Raw genomic sequence first — 19572 nt, forward strand, 5'->3', positions numbered from 1 at the left:
AACCAGAAGTTGCAGCGTAGGGGGCCTCTTGTGAAAAAGTTCATTGGGACTTATAGCATGCAACTTATCCTTCTGGGGAAGGGAAAAATCTCATTTGCTGACCAACACCTTAGGGTTTGGTCAGGTGGATCCATAGGCCAGGTGTGGGCGAGCATTGCTTCTACCTTCATCATTACTGTCATCACATTTGAGGAACACCCTGGCCCTAGGAAACTGCTCTTCTTCCTCTGGTGGAAGTATTGTTTCATCTTTTGACCGATATCTTTAGGGTCAGTTGAATGGTTGTGAACCTGATGGGATGGTTTTTGTCTTTGGGAGGGTGGAATGTCTGGTGAACAATCCAAGCAGGGAAACTACATGAAGAAGAAGGTGGTGTCCCATCACTGTTCTTTCTGGCTTGGTGAGGCTAGTTGCATACAGATGCGACTTTGGTCATCCAATACCTATGCCATCTCGAGGAAGAATTCGCAAGCTTTGCCGTCAGTAGCCTTTCGGCATGCTGTACTTGGAGCAGAAGTTAGGTCTGAAAGTTTCGAACCACCTTATCCTCCCTGTACCTTATGGATGTTGGCCACAGGCCCTTGAACCCCTTTCCTTGGGTCCTGAGGTGGGTGCTGAATAGTAGTATAACATTCCTAGCTCCTTCGTGTATCTCATAAAAGGTATCGCTTTTGGCATAAGTCTAGAAGAGAGGTAGAATGATTGGCTCTTCTACCCCTTTAATTTTCCTCTCTCAAGGTGATGCAGCAGCCACTCACCTGTTATACACTGGTCAGATGTCTGACGCGGGTGAGTTACAGGATGGAGCTCCTCTCTTGTAGACTACATCTGCCAAGAAGCAACTTCTCAGTTCTCCTGACAAAGGGGAGGATAGGTCGGTGTCTTACCAAATTTTTCTCTTGATGTGCCTGGTTTAACAATGCTGACATTATTTCCCTGTTAGGGAAATGGGTTTTGTCTGTCCTATTTGTAGCTTCCTTTTAAGACAGTACTGGTCCAGGCTTTAAGAGCTTTTAAATCGAGTGATTAGCTGTTAGGAGGCTGTTGGAGTCACATTCGTCACTCATGTCTGGGACCAGGAAGAATACGTCCTGGGAAGTACAGTATTGTAAAGTAGTTTGTAAAACTATAATATAAAAAGAGTCCTTTGAATTAAATGTCCTACCTCAATCACTCCTTTTATTCCTTAGTCTGAAGACAAAAGTGGCTATGCTGTGACATGTTAGTACCAACTACCTAGTTAACAATTCAAGGGCCATTCCTGCACTGCTGAAGACACATCCCCATTTAACTGGATTATAGTTTGTATAGCTAGGAAAAATACAAATTAATAAAAAATTATTATATATGACATTTTTATCTTTTCTCGTTTATTAATTTACTGGACACATGTAATTTATTTCAAATATTGCGTTTAACTCTTTTACAGCTCGTTTGTATGGCCTACAAACAGCCCTCAAGATTGACAGAAAATCACCAGAGGCCAGAGCTCTTTTAACAAGTCTTATGGATTACTTAGAAACATTTAAAAAGGTATGCTGTAATTTCTTCATATCAAAACAATAGCTGGTTTGTTTATTAAATCGTATTTGGTATTATTATTGTTATTATTATTATTATTATTATTATTATTATTATTATTATTATTATTATTATTATCATCATTTAGAAAGAGCCAATATTCATATAGAACAAATACTGTATAAAGAGCAATTCCTTCTACTGAATAAAATTATCATATAGAAAGAAATAGATGGTAACAAATTGAGATAATTACAGTACATCCTTACTTATGTACCTATGTACTGAATGTACACATACACACACCTAGAATATTGGACTTGCAGTACCATCTACTGTAACAATGTTGACAATGTCGTATTGATAGAATGGGGATGCTGAAGGTCTGCAAGGCAAGAGTTCACCCTAGTTCTTGTGCTGGAGCCACTGGAAGCAATCCTGGAAGCTCCTTATTGAGCAGATAGAGCTTTGGGAAGTGTTCAACCTTAATATATTCCATTGATCAAAATCATAATTGTCATGGATGGGATAATAGAAACCACTACAGTAAGCAATTTTTTTTAAATATTTAACTTAGCCGGTGAATATATAGCTGCAACTCTGTTGCTCGACAGACAAACTCTACGGAAAAACTCGCCAGCGATCGCTACACAGGTTGCGGGTGTGCCCAACAGCGCCATCTGTCGACCAGATACCCAGCTCTTATGTAAACAAAGACTCAATTTTCTCTCTGTCGACGTGTCGACAAGACGTACTTTACTCGCTGTTGCTAAACTGGAGTTTTTCACATCTAATTGGTGAAGTACTATATTCTGGTTTTGAGCTTTCGCTGTGCAGGGTTTTTCTTCAAACAAATCCTTGAACTCTTTTTTATATCGGATTCTTTGTTGATGACTTAGATCGTTTTTTGGAATTTTCCCTTGACCAATTCAAAATGGCTGACCCTTCACAAGTTCCCAAATTTAGGAAATGCAATGCTAGGGACTGTTCTAGGCGTCTTCCGAAGGCTTCTATCGACCCTCACACTGTTTGTTCCAATTGTCGGGGTAAAACCTGTCAATTGGAAGATCGGTGTGAGGAGTGCGTTGGCCTTTCGGAATTCGATTTTATCGATTTTCAAAAGTACACACGTAGGCTAGAGAGAGATAGAGTTAGGAGAAGTTCCTCTCGATCTATTGATGTATCCTCTCCTCATGCCCCACATCCTATTCCTTCCCCTGTAGTGGTTGTTCCTAACCCCCCTCCTAGCACTCAGGAACCATCGATGGCTGACATGATGCGTGCCATCCAGGCTCTGGGTGAGAGAGTTGAGTCCCTTGCAAGTGACCGTAATCAGCTCATGGCGGATGTTAAGGAGCTTAAGTGCCAAAGTGCAGTGGGAAGTGCTAAAGTGCCAAGTGATAGTGTTGTGGACAGTGTTGCGCTTGAGGGTTCGTCTGTTCGTGCCTGTCGTCCTCCTAGTCCGGGACCTCTTGCAAGCTCCCAAGTCCAGGGGAGAAGCAATGTCGTACGACGCATGGGTTCGAGAGGCTTTAATCAGCGAACAGACGTTTCCTCCGTGGTATCGGGCGTATCTCCCCAAGATCGCTCCTACCTACCTAAGACGAGAGAGCCCATTTATACCTCGTCGTCTGAAGGTGTTTCTCGCAAGAAACTTTGGACCAAGGTCTCGCGACCGTTAAAACGTAAATCGGTCCCTTCAGGACAAGTCCAACGGCCCGGTTGTAGCCACTGGGTCAGTTCGGACTCGTTGCCGTCATCCGATGACTGCTCACCGCCTAAGAGAGGCAAAGCGGTACCGCTTCAGACACTAACACCGTCTGTTGCCGCACCTGCTCCCGTAGACCCTAAGTGGTCTTTACTGCAAGACATGCAGTCTAAGCTTACGTCTCTGATGCAGGACTTTCATGCGGAGAAGGTTGCTGCCGTACCAGCTAGTGCAGTACCTAGCCTACAACCCTCCAAGCGATCGGTTGTGCATCCTGTGGACGCTGAGGTAACCTTCTCACGCACACCAGTTGAGAGAGTTCCTCCACCCATGCGTTCCAGTGTGGTCTGCCAGCCGCATGTTGACGTTAAGCGACGCACGGAGGTTGGCTTTGACGTTCTGGATGTTCAACTACCTTCAGAGTTGCCTTGTTTTGACGCAGTGCGTCAACCTCCGCAACCCAGTGTGGTTTCCACTGCGCAACCCAGTCAGTCTAGACAGTCTCGGGTAGACGCTGTGCGTCCTCGCGCTACCATGGTTGTTGCCAGCTCACAGACTGGGCAGCAGGTCCATGACGTTGCGTCCGGCTCAGTCACGCATGCACCAGTGCGACCGGACTCAGCGAACCAGCCGTTACCCACTCCGTTGCCGTTTCCTCATCAGTTGTCGGATGAGGAACTTTCTGATGATGATGTTGCTGCACATCAAGATGAACAACAATCAGAATTGGACGAGCCTAAGTCTACTCAACCCTCTTTGGACTTTAGAAAAGTTTTGGCTATTTTCAAAGAGCTGTTTCCTGACCAGTTTGTTTCTGTGGCTCCTCGTTCTCCGCCTTCAGAGTTTGTTTTAGGCATGCCTTCTACCGCACCTGCCTTTACTAGACTCGTCCTCGCACGCTCGTCCAAGAGAGCTTTGCGGGTGATAGGAGACTGGTTACAGTCCAAGAAGAGTTTAGGGAAGACAGCATTTGCTTTTCCCCCTGCTAGACTCTCTTCTAGATCGAGCGTCTGGTATGCCACGGGAGAAGTTCTCGGCTTGGGAGTTCCTGCCTCTGCCCAGGGCGACTTCTCAAGTCTTGTAGACTCTCCCCGCCGCCTTGCCATGAGACGCTCAAAGATTTGTTGGTCATCATCGGACCTGGACCACCTTTTGAAAGGAATCTTTAGGGTTTTTGAAGTTTTTAACTTCTTAGACTGGTGCCTAGGAGCCCTAAGCAGGAAGATCTCTTCGACAGATAAAGAGACTTCTTTGCTCATTATGTCCTGCATGGACAAGGCCGTCCGTGATGGGTCTAATGAGCTTGCTGCATCATTTGTGTCCGGAGTCCTAAAAAAGCGAGAATCTCTCTGCTCATTCCTTTCTGCTGGAGTTACACCGTGCCAGAGATCTGAGCTTCTCTTTGCTCCTCTTTCCAAGTGCCTATTTCCAGAAGTCCTGATAAAGGAAATAGCCGCTTCGTTAGTGCAGAAGGACACTCACGATCTTGTTGCGTCCTCAGCTCGCAAAGCTCCCCCTTTGCCTACCTTGTCAGCTAGACCAAGGATGGACACTCCAGCGTCTCGCTTTATTCCGCCCTTTCGTGGCAGAGCCTCCAGCAGAGGAGGTGCTCGTGCCGAAGGGAAGCGAGGGAAGAAGAAAGGATCCAAGTCCTTTAAGGGCAGAGTCTGACTGCCCGCAACTTCAGACAGCAGTGGGAGCCAGACTCAAGAACTTCTGGCAGGCCTGGGAGAAGAGAGGCGCAGATGCACAATCTGTGAAGTTGCTCAGAGAGGGGTACAAGATCCCTTTTGTACGGAAACCCCCTCTAGCAACGTCTCCCATTGATCTCTCTCCCAGGTACAGAGAGGAAGAAAAGAGACGAGCCTTGAAACGGGAAGTGTCTCTTTTGCTAGAGAAGGGAGCGGTGGTCAAAGTCTCGGACCTTCAATCTCCGGGATTCTACAACCGCCTCTTCTTGGTTTCAAAGAAGACAGGAGGGTGGAGGCCGGTGCTAGACGTCAGTGCTCTGAATGTCTTTGTCACAAAGACGAAGTTCTCCATGGAGACCACAAAGTCAGTCTTAGCAGCGGTCAGAAGGGAAGACTGGATGGTCTCTTTAGACCTAAGGGACGCCTACTTCCACGTCCCCATCCACCCAGACTCCCAACCTTTTCTGAGATTCGTTTTCGAAAAGGTGGTCTACCAGTTTCGGGCCCTGTGCTTTGGCCTAACCACAGCTCCTCTCGTATTTACGAGGCTGATGAGGAATGTTGCCAAATTCCTCCATTTATCGGACATCCGAGCCTCCCTTTATTTGGACGACTGGCTTCTCAGAGCCTCTTCCAGTCGTCGCTGTCTGAAGGATCTAAAGTGGACTCTAGATCTGACCAAGGAATTGGGACTCCTTGTCAATTTGGAAAAGTCGCAACTGGTCCCATCCCAAACTATTGTGTATTTAGGGATGGAGATTCACAGTCTAGCTTTTCGGGCTTTTCCGTCGGCCCCCAGAATAAGTCAAGCCCTGTTATGCATCCAGAACAAGCTGAAGAAGGAACGCTGCTCAGTCAGGCTGTGGATGAGTCTGGTAGGGATGCTATCATCCCTGGAACAATTTGTGTCATTAGGAAGACTACACCTCCGTCCGCTTCAATACCATCTAGCTTTTCTCTGGAAAAAGGACAAGACGCTAGAAGCGGTCTCGATCCCCATTTCCGAAAAGATGAAGTCTTGTCTGACTTGGTGGAAGGACAGTATCAACTTAAGAGAGGGTCTTCCCCTGGCTGTTCAGACTCCCAACCACGTTCTCTTCTCGGACGCATCGGACGTGGGCTGGGGCGCGACATTAGACGGTCGGGAATGTTCAGGACTGTGGAACTCGAGTCAGAGGATCATGCATATCAACTGCAAGGAGCTGTTGGCAGTACATCTGGCCTTGAAAAGCTTCAGGTCTCTCCTTCGAGGCAAAGTGGTGGAAGTGAACTCAGACAACACCACTGCCTTGGCGTACATCTCCAAGGAAGGAGGGACCCACTCACTGACGTTGTACGAGATCGCAAGGGACCTGCTCATCTGGTCAAAAGGTCAAGACATCTCACTAGTAACGAGGTTCATCCAAGGCAACTTGAATGTCATGACAGATTGTCTCAGTCGGAAAGGGCAAGTAATTCCAACAGAATGGACCCTCCACAAGGATGTATGCAAGAGACTTTGGGCCACTTGGGGCCAACCAACCATAGATCTCTTTGCAACCTCGCTGACCAAGAGGCTCCCAATCTATTGCTCACCAGTCCCGGACCCAGCAGCAATACATATAGATGCCTTTCTCCTAGATTGGTCACATCTAGATCTCTACGCATTCCCACCGTTCAAGATTGTCAACAAGGTACTGCAGAAGTTCGCCTCTCACGAAGGGACAAGGTTGACGCTAGTTGCTCCCCTCTGGCCCGCGAGAGAATGGTTCACCGAGGTACTTCGATGGCTAGTAGACGTTCCCAGAATTCTTCCTCTAAGGGTGGACCTTCTACGTCAGCCACACGTAAAGAAGGTACACCAAAGCCTCCTCGCTCTTCGTCTGACTGCCTTCAGACTATCGAAAGACTCTCGAGAGCTAGAGGCTTTTCGAAGGAGGCAGCCAGTGCGATTGCTAGAGCAAGGAGAGCATCCACCCTTAGAGTCTACCAATCGAAGTGGGAAGTCTTCCGAGACTGGTGCAAGTCAGTCTCTGTATCCTCGACCAGTACCTCTGTAGCTCAAATAGCTGACTTTCTCTTATACCTGAGAAAAGGACGATCCCTTTCAGCTCCCACTATCAAGGGCTACAGAAGCATGTTGGCATCGGTCTTCCGGCATAGAGGCTTAGATCTTTCCAACAATAAAGATCTTCAAGACCTCCTTAAGTCTTTTGAGACCACTAAGGAGCGTCGTTTGGTTACACCTGGTTGGAATTTAGACGTGGTACTAAGATTCCTCATGTCAGACAGGTTTGAGCCGCTACAATCAGCCTCCCTGAAAGATCTCACTTTAAAGACACTTTTCCTGGTATGCTTAGCCTTAGCTAAAAGAGTCAGTGAGATTCATGCCTTCAGCAAGAACATCGGATTTTCGTCAGAAAAAGCCACATGTTCGCTACAACTTGGTTTTCTAGCCAAAAATGAGCTGCCTTGTCGACCTTGGCCTAAATCGTTCGATATTCCCAGCTTATCGGAGATTGTAGGCAATGAACTAGAAAGAGTCTTATGCCCTGTGAGAGCTCTTAAGTTCTATTTAAAGCGCACTAAACCTTTACGAGGCCAATCTGAAGCTTTATGGTGTTCAGTTAAGAAACCATCTTTGCCTATGTCAAAGAATGCTTTATCCTACTTTATCAGACTGTTAATACGAGAAGCTCATTCACATCTGAGTGAGGAAGACCAAGCTTTGCTTAAGGTGAGGACACACGAAGTTAGAGCTGTTGCAACTTCCGTGGCCTTTAAGCAAAATAGATCTCTGCGAAGTATAATGGACGCAACCTATTGGAGAAGCAAGTCAGTGTTCGCGTCTTTTTATCTAAAGGATGTCCAGTCTCTTTACGAGGACTGCTACACACTGGGACCATTCGTAGCAGCGAGTGCAGTAGTGGGTGAGGGCTCAACCACTACAATTCCCTAATTCCATACCCTTTTAATCTTTCTCTTGAAATGTTTTTAATGTTGTTTTTATGGGTTGTCCGGAAGGCTAAGAAGCCTTTCGCATCCTGGTTGATTTGGCGGGTGGTCAAAGTCATTTCTTGAGAGCGCCTAGATTAGGGGTTTGATGAGGTCCTGTTGTATGGGTTGCAACCCTTGATACTTCAGCTCCTAGGGGTCGATCAGCATCCTAAGAGGATCGCGAGGCTCCGTAAGGAAGACGTACTTAAAAGGCAGAGTAATTGTTCAAGTCGACTTCCTTACCAGGTACCTATTTATTTTGTTTTTGTTATTTTGATAACTTCTAAAATGAAATAAAAAACTCTTAGCTCATAAAATGTAAACATATATTTCTGGTCTCTACCCACCATCCTGGGTGTGAATCAGCTATATATTCACCGGCTAAGTTAAATATTTAAAAATGATATTTTGATTATACAGTAAAATAAATTTTTGAATATACTTACCCGGTGAATATATAAATTAAATGACCCTCCCTTCCTCCCCAATAGAGACGCAGTGGGACGAGGAGAAAATTGAGTCTTTGTTTACATAAGAGCTGGGTATCTGGTCGACAGATGGCGCTGTTGGGCACACCCGCAACCTGTGTAGCGATCGCTGGCGAGTTTTTCCGTAGAGTTTGTCTGTCGAGCAACAGAGTTGCAGCTATATATTCACCGGGTAAGTATATTCAAAAATTTATTTTATAATCAAAATATCATTTTTCGTAAAGACTCTAGAAGGCTCCTGACATCTGCACAAACAGTATACAGTACTATAAATGGCAGAACAAAAGATTTGTTCCGTAACCGAAATACAAACCACGCTATTTACAGAGGGTTACCTTTTAGCGCAGCTGAAATGGCGAGCCATTAGAATTTAACGAGGGTGTATTACCCCCGCGCTAGTTAGCGGGGGGGGGGGGGGGGGGGGGTTAGGGGAGTGGTAGCTAGCTACCCCTCCCCCCCCTCACACACAGATGAATGCTCACTTTCACTTTTGGCTCGGACTGTGACAGACGTCTCTGTCTTGGTCCTCTCTTGGCAGCCATTGTTTGTTTTGTCTTTACTTAATCGCTTACTTTTCATTTACTCAATATATATGTAAACATGTTTTCATGTTTGTATATATATTTGAGTATAGAAATAAGTAAGTTTCCTTTTCAGAGTTGTGTGTGTAGTGTACGATATCTACGTGGAGTCCTCGGCAGTTAGGCCTCCACAGCGTAATTTTATGGGTGGCGATCGAGTTTGACTTATGTCTTTCTCTCTCTCTCTCTTGAGGTCGTTCACCCTTTTACTACGTGTTACTACGCCCTTGTAGCTTCCTTTCCGTGTGGGGGGGTTGCTACGCCGTACGTTTGTCTCAATTAGTTATGAATCTAATTGTAGTTGTTTTTTGTTTTTCAGCTTGTAGAACGATTCCTTTCGGGGTTTTCGTTCTTTCTTTAGTGTTCATTCATTTTTAAATTACATAATTACATAGTTACATAATTATAATTGTTATAATTCTGTTTTGGTTACAGCTCTCCTTCCGTGAGTGTAAGTGGTTGTGAGGGCACGTGCCTGTTGTGTAATTCTTGTTTCCTTTCCCTCGGGATTCCTCTTCGGAGCCTTCCCGGGGGAATGAATGTGTACTAATATTATTTGTTTTATTTTTTTACAGTTACCGATCTAGTTCGTTTCTGTAATATGGCAACGGTGTGAGCGGTCTTGTTGAGTCCTGGGGATTCGGCTGTTGCTGCCTCCCCCCTTGTATTTTCGTCAGGGGTGTGTCTCCTTCTACTGGAAGTACTCCCGTGACGACGGACATCTCTCCAGTTCATTTTAGAACTCTCAGGAGGCTTGCCTCCTTGGGCGGGTAACTTTCCTTCCGAGGGAAGTTTTTCCTGTCCAGGCTTGAGTTTTTCCCCTTTTGGGGGGTTCTTCTCTTGCCTTTTTTTCGTGCGACTATGCTCTTGGTGCTGAGCGGTCACACCTGCAGTTTCGCTCAAGGGGCTGGGCAACTGCAGGAGCTCCTCTTCGGAGGATTGCTCCTTTTAGGTCACTGGCTGACCAGTCTCTTCTACGAAGTGTTTCTCTTTCGTTCGCGAGAGAGTACACTCATAGAGACTCCTCTTCGGAGGTTTCTTCTGTTGCTGTTGCTGTTGGCCTCCCTCGCCGTAAGGCCCACCGTCCGCCTCGTCGTAAGGGCCTCTCATCTCCCTATAAGGGTGCTTGAGGCGCCTTTTTGAATCTCCGTTTTCAGCCTACAACTCCTTTTTCTCGATTTTCTGCCTTGGTGCAGATGGACAGCAGTCTGATCTCGTCTTCCGACGGGCAACAGTCTTCCCGACGGACAACGGTCTTCCCGACGGACAGCGGTCTTCCGACGGACATCAGTCTCCCGGCGGACAACGAATCCCTTCGGGGCAAAGGGTTGCCTCCCACGGGGGTTCTTCCCTTGCGTGTCAGGGTTTCCCTGCACGCCCTTCTGCTGTGTTCTCTCCTGCTCCTGCTCCTGCTCAGTGTTAGCGACCCTCAACGGCGGATGCCGATCGCCATCGCGCGACCCTCAACTGCGGATGCAGATCGCCATCGCGCGACCCTCAACTGCGGATGCTGATCGCCATCGCGCGACCCTCAACTGCGGATGCTGATCGCCATCGCGCGACCCTCAACTGCGGATGCTGATCGCCATCGCGCGACCCTCAACTGCGGATGCTGATCGCCATCGCGCGACCCTCAACTGCGGATGCTGATCGCCATCGCACGGCGACCGCACACCTGCGGATGTTGATCACCATTGCGCGACCCTGCGCATGCTGATCACCATCGCGCTATCGTCTACCCTGCGGATGCTGCTCGCCATCGCGCGACCCTGCGCATGCTGATCACCATCGCGCGATCGCCCTCCTGCACATGCTGCTCGCGATCGCTCACATTCGCATACTGCTCGCTAACGCACGATCGCTCACCTGCGCATGCTGCTCGACCATCGCGTCGGCATAACACAACGCGCCATCGCCAACCTGCGCGTTAGCGCTCACCAGCTCACCACCGATCGCTTGTTGATCCATATCGCCAGCGGTCTTCCTCGCCCACGCGGCAGCGCGTTTCCTCGCCATCGCGCTAACGCTTGCGTTCGCCGCCTCGGACTCGCGCTCATCCACCTGCCCACCCTCACGACCGCTCGCCTGCGCGCCCGCACGACCGCTCGCCTGCGCGCCCGCGCGACCGTTCGCCCGCGCCACCGTTCGGCCGCGCCACCGCTCGCCTGCGCGACCGCTCGCCCGTGCCACCGCTCGCCCGCGCGACCGCTCGCCCGCGCGACCGCTCGCCCGCTCGCCCGCTCGCCCGCGCGACCGCTCGCCCGCGCGACCGCTCGCCTGTGCGCCCGCGCGACCATTCGCCTGCGCGCCCACACGCCCACGTGCCTGCACGTCTACGCTCATGCGCGTCCGCGCCCATGCTCTCCAATGTTCGCCCACGCGCGAACCAACGGTTTTCCATCGCGCGGACGGATGGTGTTCCGTCGCGCGGACGGATGGTGTTCCGTCGCGCGAACCTACAGTCTTTCTTCGCACAAACGTCGGCTTATTTCTTGCAGTATCCATTGCTCGTCTATGGGTTATCGCTCGCCGACCACCAGCTCTCGCCCTTCCTACCACGCTCGCCCTCCTTCTGCGCTCCTTCGCTCACCTTCGTTTGCGTTACCGCGCATGGGCGCTTCCACGTTCGCCCACGCGAAAATCTTTGAATTACCGTCGCGCGAGCTCCAGGGCGATTGCGACCACGATTCCCAATGGGGTTTTCGCAGCATGGCTAGCCTGGCGAGTTCTTCTGGAGCGTATTTCCAGAACACGGCCTCACCCCGTAAACGCAGAGCATGGCACTTGCAAGAATAGGAGAAACTTAAGGGAGATCTGAGCAACACTCCTCTTTCCTGAACCTGGGTTAGCCCTTCCCCGTCATTCCCTGGAAGGATTTTTGGCGGGGGGCTTTCCGTTCGAGATTTCTCCATCGGACAAGGGGTGACTGCTTACCCCTTCCTCTGGGAGCTTACCAGGTTCTTTCCCTCCTCGGTTACGGCCCGAGGTTTGGTTCAAGGAAGCTACAGGAAGATCATGGGTACTTTCCTCCTCTCGAGCTCAGGCACCTTGGCCTTTCGTCGTTAAGTATCTAACTTGCGGACAAGCTCGATGTTGTACCATCTGGACGCGCTGACTGAGGGCTTCCTTCGGGTGTCTCATCTGTGGAGGTCGACGACCTCAGACACCCTTCCATCCTTGAGAAGAGTTTGTTTGTGCCCAAGGACAGAGACTTAGACAGCGGCTGTGCGGAGGAAATCGACTTCCGTTTTCACTCCTCCAAGGCGCTTTCTTCCAAACTCTGCAGGGCTCCAGCGCCCTTTTCTTTCAACCACGTCAGCCTAAGTTATCGGCTACGACAACTGGGACAAGGTGTCCAATTGCAGTTTCCTCCTGTCAGGAAGAGATGGCACGGGAGACTCCCCCGGGGGGGCATAGTCCTAAAAGGAGTTCACGAACTCTAGGATTGCAGGTTTTTCGCTGGGAGGATGCTTAAGGTTACTCATCCGAATGACAGCTTCCCGATGCCCATTCCCGCACAATCTCTGTGATCAGCCAAGGATATCGCGCCTGCCGTCTCTGTCAGCGAATTCAGTGTCTCTGAACCTCTATGCCATAGCGTCAGCAGAGTTGCCCGGTTGGGCAGAATGATCCATAACTTAGGCGAAGGTCTTCCTTAGGATCATCGACGGCTTCACCCCCGGCCTCCTCAGTCGATCCTTTCTTGTAAGGAAGGATCTGAGAGGGGATGTCCGTAGTCGACCTCTCAGCCCTGATCAAGTTTGTCGAACAAACTTCGGCCAGCGTAGACCAGCAGAATCGATCAGACTGGTAACGAGGCGACAGGACTCCTTAAACCCTGGATCGGAAGGACGGGTACTTTCAGTTTCCATTCCATCCATTTTCCAGGGTGCTCGTCGAATTCAGCCTAGACTGCAAGTATTCCTGCTTATGATGCAGTGTGGCCATCCCGCCGTGGCATAGCAGGTTTGTTTCCCCAGAGAACTCTCCCTGCCTTCCTCTTGGCCGCTCAGGTGCAGGCTTCCGCCTCCTCTGCTGTTTGGAGGGCTGGTCAACTCCGGTAGGCTCGGGTTCGACCTTCTTCAGCGCCGGGACAAGCTTCCGGATGCTTACCATGAGTGTGGGTTCATGGTATTTTGCTTGTAGCCTTCTCTTCCTCTGCCTCAACATCTGGAGTATCTGGCCATGATATTGAGTCAACCGCCTTACCACGTTGGAAACCCCGCTTCTCGTCCGTCCAGCGAGGTTAAGCAACGTCGGTACTTGGATGGGTGACCACCTGGGGACGCCAGATTCTGTTACCACATCCTCCGAGCCTTCCTTTCGGTTGACTGTGGCAAGACTGAGGAGAGTCGCAGTTCATGTTTTCAGTCAAGCAGAGCTTTCAGCCCTACCTTGGAACGTTTCCTAGTTCTCCTTTCCTCATTGACCCGTCTATAGTCCGAACGGTCGCCTCAGGATAAGTTCCATGTGGGGCGATCCAAGTTCTGGTGGCTTCAGGCAATGTTTAACCGGACTTCCTGGCCCCTATGGGACCAGCGGAACTATTAGACCTGCAATGGGTGTTGACCTATGGAGCCTCTTGATGGTAGTGGATATTCTCGTCCTTTCCCCACATTCTTGATGCTGTTCTCGGACTCGTCAAAGGAAAGGGGGGGGGGGGGGGGCATGTTCCGGTCCAGGCCTATGGTCAAGACCTGAAGGATACCTCTCCATCATTCAGGCAGGCTTAGGGGCCTTAGTCTGGCCCCTCTACAGATCCTACAGCTCCTGCCGAGTCGCCCCGTGCGCGTCGACTTCATGATTCTGGCGTATTCTAACCAGCAGGGGACGCATTTTTACACCTTCACATCTTGCAGTAGAGATACCGGGATGATTGAGATTCTCTCAATACCACCATCGGCTCTCTCATTCCAGGCAGGGGAATGTTCTCTCAGACTATCCGAGGAGAGCCTCGTAGAGAGAGTGTACCAGGGGGTCTTTGACCTTGGGTAACCAGCAAGTACTGGTCTGGGGGACCTGATCGCGACAGCTTGGAACCTCAAGCTTCCGCTATTCTTCCCCCCAGTCTCAGACCCCGAGACTGGCAAGATGCATTCCGGTGATGGTGGGACAACTTCGACGCCTGCGTCTTCCCTCCTTTTTGTCTGTGGACAATGGGTCTCAACAAGACCAGGTTGTCTGTCAACCTTTCAATGGGAGAGCTCCACTGGGACTATGCGCAGACCGGTTTCTGGACCCTCTGCTTCCCCTGACGGAACTCCCGGGAGAGCTTCTCCCACGGCGCAGACTACTCAAGCAACCACACTGCGACATCTCTCCCGAACCGGGGCGTCGCTTCGGCTTCATGCCTGGAGACACTACGCCTCCTCCTCAAGAAGAGACAACCCGCTACAGTCGCGGTACGGAGGTCGCGTCATCTGCGATAGTCATCCACATGGGTCTCCCAGGCAAAGTGAAGAGTCTAAGGTGGTTGGTGCCGTGGGAGATATACCTCTTCCCTTGAGGCCTCTTCTCCAGCAATAACGGTCTTATTGCCTTTCTGCGGGAGGAAACTCCTTTCCGCTCTCGGCAATGAAGCCTGTCGCTCAGCCTTTCCCTGACCTTCAGGCTTAAAGGAATAACTTTTTCCTGCCCGCTGGATCTATCCTCGCTCATGCGAAGCTACGATCGTCCCTGCCCTAGTCGGAGGAAGACCTCCAACTTGGAGCATGGCTCGGACTTTTAGTCCTTTAAGAGATCTACTCAAGACCCTTTACGACAGGCCTCGGATTGTATTCCGCCTTGGGTCTCCTGCTCACTCTGGCCACGGCCAGTGTGTAAGCAATCTTCTTGGTCTCTTATGACTCCCCCCTTTCTAAGGAAGAGGGGAAGGCAACATTCAGGCTCGCTCCTGAGTTGTTGGCTAGACTCAGAATCTGGGGGTCCCGGCCCTTCGGTCCGATTCATTCAAGATTTCGAGTCTCCATTCTGTATCTGATGTCCCAAGACCTTCTCTTTCTTGCCAGTAAAGGAATCGAGAGGTTAGCGCTGGGAACAGCTGCAGTTTGTCCTCAGTTGCAGCCGATTTGGGAGCACAAGGAGGACATGGGGGAGAGTCACCAGTATACCTCTTCAGCCCGGACTCAAGGACATTCATCTCGACCTGTCTCCAGACCCTCCCCCGTCACGTCGCCCTACAGCACGATGTTGGATACATCGCAACGTCCCTCGCCTTCGAGTAATACTACTCTGTGACGCAGTTACTACAAGCTGGAGTCTGGAAGCGTCTAATGACCTTCGCAGCCCGCTTCCTGCAGGGCGTGACCCACAGGAGTCTCGATACGTTTTCTATCGCTCTGTGGTGGCTACACAACAGCTGGTCTAACCTCAGGCTCCTTTTTGGACAGGTAGCAGAAGGTTGAGGGCATTGTTATCAGGTTTTAGTCTGCATGAACGAAAGAAGTATGTCTGGCCCTTACTTCTTTCTTCATCATCCCCTCTACGGGGAAGCAGCATCCTGGTCTCTGCATAGCTGACCTCGAACCTCTGCAGGTAAACCATGCTTCCTTGTGTTCCGAGTATTGAGTCAATACTGTCGCGTCCCCCATACCCTGACGAGGTGGTATTGGGAACGTCCTAACCCAGAGTTCCTTCTGGAACTCCAGGTCAACTGCCTAGGACGGGTCACACTTCTTCCTTCACACACAAGCTTACGTAGGCCACACGGTTCCTTGCGGAGCAAGGAACTTGTGAGGTGCAGGGACTCCTTTTCTCGAGTGCGACTCACTCGGATTCTGAGTCCCCGGGTAAAGCCAAAGCCAGTATGGCTGGGGACTTTCCACCCTACCTAAGGGGTAAGTCACCCTCTGTAAATAGCGTGGTTTGTATTTCGGTTACGGAACAAATGACAAATTCGAAGATAATTTGTATTTTTCCTAACCATACAAACCTTAGCTATTTACACATATTTGCCCGCCAGTCCTGTCCCCCAAGACAAGTCCTACCTCTAAGTGAAAGTGAGCATTCATCTGTGTGTGAGGGGGGAGGGGTAGCTAGCTACCACTCCCCTACCCCCCCGCTAACTAGCGCGGGGGTAATACACCCTCGTTAAATTCTAATGGCTCGCCATTTCAGCTGCGCTAAAAGGTAACCCTCTGTAAATAGCTAAGGTTTGTATGGTTAGGAAAAATACAAATTATCTTCGAATTTGTCATGTTACAGTATTATTTGACAAGAATACCATTGTCTCTGTGTATAGAATATATTCAAAACAATACTGTACCAAGCTTTGTGGAAGTATTAGAATTATTTGTAAGAGATCCAAAGAAAAAAATTTGATTTGAAAGATTAAACAAGTATTGGAATCCACAAGTTTTTAGGTTCTAAAGCTGAAGCATTTCTTACAAAGAGTATTTATTGTATGAGAAAAAGGGTGTGAAATTTAGCAATGAATAAGTCTAAGAGTGGTTTACATAGCAATGCGTCATGGGCAGAAGGGTTGCTTGAAAGTGCCTGGTTTGACACTCCTGACATTATCTTATGCTGCACAAGGTACACATTAAGTGGTTCCCTCCCTTAAGCTGGAGGGTACTAAATGTCAATCATCTCAAGGGAGTGGATCTTCTTTCTCCCCCAGATTTGATCTTCTTCACAGATGCATCAAGAGAAGGATGGGGGCTCACCTTTTGCAACACATGGCTTCTGGGATGTGGTCCGATTCCGATCGGCAGTGCCACATGAATCTCCTGGAGATTATGGCAGCCTTTCTAGGTCTCAAATACTTCCAACAATCAGTGTTGATGAGCGACAACAGCAGTGGCATACCTAAACAAGCAAGAAGGTAATTTTTCACTGCACCTTTGCCATATAGCCGTAGAGATTCTGTGCTAGAAAGAAGAAAACTCTATCTCCCTGTCAGCCCGTTTCATTTCAGGCAATTTGAGCAGGGAGGCTTGGATAGTTGGTTTCAGGTGGTCTTTATATGCCCGGATAGCTAACAAAGTCTTAACTTTGTGGGTTTCGCTGATGATAGACCTGTTTGCATAAACATCCCCCAACCGGAAGCTTTCGGTGTACTTTTCTCTAGTACTAGACCCACAGGCAGCCCTGTAGGAAGCCTTTCAACATCCGTGGGACAACTAGGACACCTACGCGTTCCTCCCCTTCTGCCTAATGAGGAGACTTCAACAAAGTAAGGGCTTCTCAAGATCTGTCGATGACAATGATAGCTCCACTGTGGCAGTAAGCAAAATGGTATTCAGACCTTCTACTTCTGCTGACAGAGGTACCGAAGGAGCTGCCACCACATGCAGAGATTATCCACAAAGCTTCATGCGTGGAGGTTATCCAGAATCTCCTCTCAAAGAAAGGCTTTTTGTAAGCAGTGGAAAATGGATGTCTGGGTACCTCAGGAAGTCGTTTATCGCCATCTACCAGGTGAAGTGGACTGACTTCTGTAGTTGGTGTCGTGGAAGAGGTGTCTATCCACTCGATGCCACTATGCTCTTGATAGCGAAGTTTTTATTATACCTCGAGGGGGAAAAGCTCTGTTCGGTCTCACGGGCGAAAGGCTACTGCTCAGCTTTGAGCCTTGCCTTTAGACTGAATGGAGTTGACATTTCCTCCTCGATGTAATTGTCTCTACTCATATGGAGTTTTGAGCTTACATGCCCCCTGTCAGAAATTGCACTAGCTCCATGAAAGGAGCTCTTTATGAAACGCCGAGTCAAGGGTCAGATCGTGACGACACTTCAGACAGTTTTCCTTCTTGACCTTGCCTCTGCCAAGAGGGTCAGCAAGTTGCATGGTCTTTCATATGATGTTGCCCATTCAAGGGGAGGGGCAGGTTACACTCGGCTTCATCCCTGAGGTTATTGCCAAGGATTGGAATCTGGCTGTAGTGGACTCTAAGTTCGGGACCTTCCCGATTTTGAGTCTTCGAAGTGTAGCTTATGATCCTGATCAGCTGTTATTGTGCTCTGTGAGAGAGCTGGGGCGCTTTTTCAAGCGCACATCTAGAGCTCACTTGTAGGTCAAGCATTTGCTTGTGAGGATGGGCAAAGTAAAGATGAGAATTACGAACAAAATCTCTCTTGGATTTAGCATTGTCCGTGCTTTAAATCCTCACTCTCCTCAAGAGGGTAGAAAACCCAGAGCTTACAACATTAGGGGCGTTCGTATGTCTCTAGCATTTCAGAGAAATTTCTCTTTGAAACTGGTACTTCAAGTGGACTTTTGGTGAATACAGTGAACCCTCGCTACTTCGCGGTTCTACCATCGCGGATTCACCACTTCGCGGATTTTTTCCATAACCCATATATATACAGTAATATATATATATATATATATATATATATATATATATATATATATATATATATATATGTATGCATGTATTTATGTATATATGTAGGTATGTATATGTGTATACATATAAATATATATATATATACACACACACACACACACATATATATATATATATATATATATATATATATATATATATATATATATATATATATATATATATATATATATATATCTATATATCTATATATCTAAAGTAGGAAGATGTGATGTAGTTCTAAGGGAAAAGTATGGGAAATATGTCTGGGTAATAAGCAAAGCTCTACCTCCAGTTTGTTTCTACATTATGATCAGAGATAAATGTAAACAAAACATTGGTTGCCATTTTTTATCGTGCTTTTTAGCATGTTTAGGAAATGCATGATATAAAATCACCTTTACTATTTGTGCCTGTTTTAGTTTAGGGTACTGTAGTACATGCATTAAATGTTCTGTACATTAAAGGGTAGTTTGTTAACAGTACTACGTACAAGGGAAGGTTTTAAAAGTCTGAATATACATGTTGAATAAATAGGTAAATATGGTGTCACTACTTCGCGGATTTTCACCTATCGCGGCCGCGACTGGAACCTATCTACCGCGATAAACGAGGGTTCACTGTACATATAACCTTCGTCGCCCATTACTGTACTTGCAAGACGTAACCCGCAGGAATCTGGATGCGTTTACTCGGACTTGTGGTGGCTGCTCAAGTGGTTTAGCTACCTCAACTCCCTTATAGGACTAAAGTCCCCAATCTCCCTGTAAGGGCAAGTTTGGCCTTGTGTAGGTTTAAGTTTGAAGGTGGTCAATACCCCTCTTTTACTTTTACATGGCCAAGTCACACTGCTTGTTTCCGCTCATTCACCATGATTGCCCAGGCTGTCAGACTCCATCTTTACCAGACTGAGTGTTCATGAGGTGTCAAGTTACCTCTCTAATACTTTTTTTGAGTTCAAAGTTGTACCCCAGGTCAAGTTTTCTAGCCAGTTGGACTTCCAGGAACCTAAGCGGGAGTCACCATAGTGAAGAGCGAAGGTTTGTATTTGTGTAGAAACAAATGACAAATTTGGAAGCAATTTATAATTTTCCTAACTTTACAAACCTGAGCTCTTTATTCATACTTATCATGCTATCACCTATCCCCAAAGAAATTCTGCCAAAAATCATAAGTGAGAGATCTCGCTGTGTGAGTGTGTGAGTGAGGTGGCTGTTCTACCTCCTGCAATTCCCACTAACTATTGGAGGGTTGTGGACATCTCATGTAAAAGTTTATG

The 19572-nt window shown here is 48.3% G+C and overlaps 1 protein-coding gene across 1 annotated transcript in view; it reads left to right on the top strand.

Annotated features, from left to right (window-relative positions):
• The window catches only part of LOC137658715 (vacuolar protein sorting-associated protein VTA1 homolog), a 76046-nt gene that overhangs the window by 17487 nt on the left and 38987 nt on the right, over positions 1 to 19572 (top strand). The window contains exon 2 of the mRNA XM_068393712.1: positions 1430 to 1533. Coding sequence (XP_068249813.1) covers positions 1430 to 1533 — 104 coding nt within the window. The remainder of the gene's footprint in view (positions 1 to 1429; positions 1534 to 19572) is intronic.

The sequence above is a fragment of the Palaemon carinicauda genome, chromosome 19 (genome assembly GCF_036898095.1).
Source record: "Palaemon carinicauda isolate YSFRI2023 chromosome 19, ASM3689809v2, whole genome shotgun sequence".
Lineage (NCBI taxonomy): Eukaryota > Metazoa > Arthropoda > Malacostraca > Decapoda > Palaemonidae > Palaemon > Palaemon carinicauda.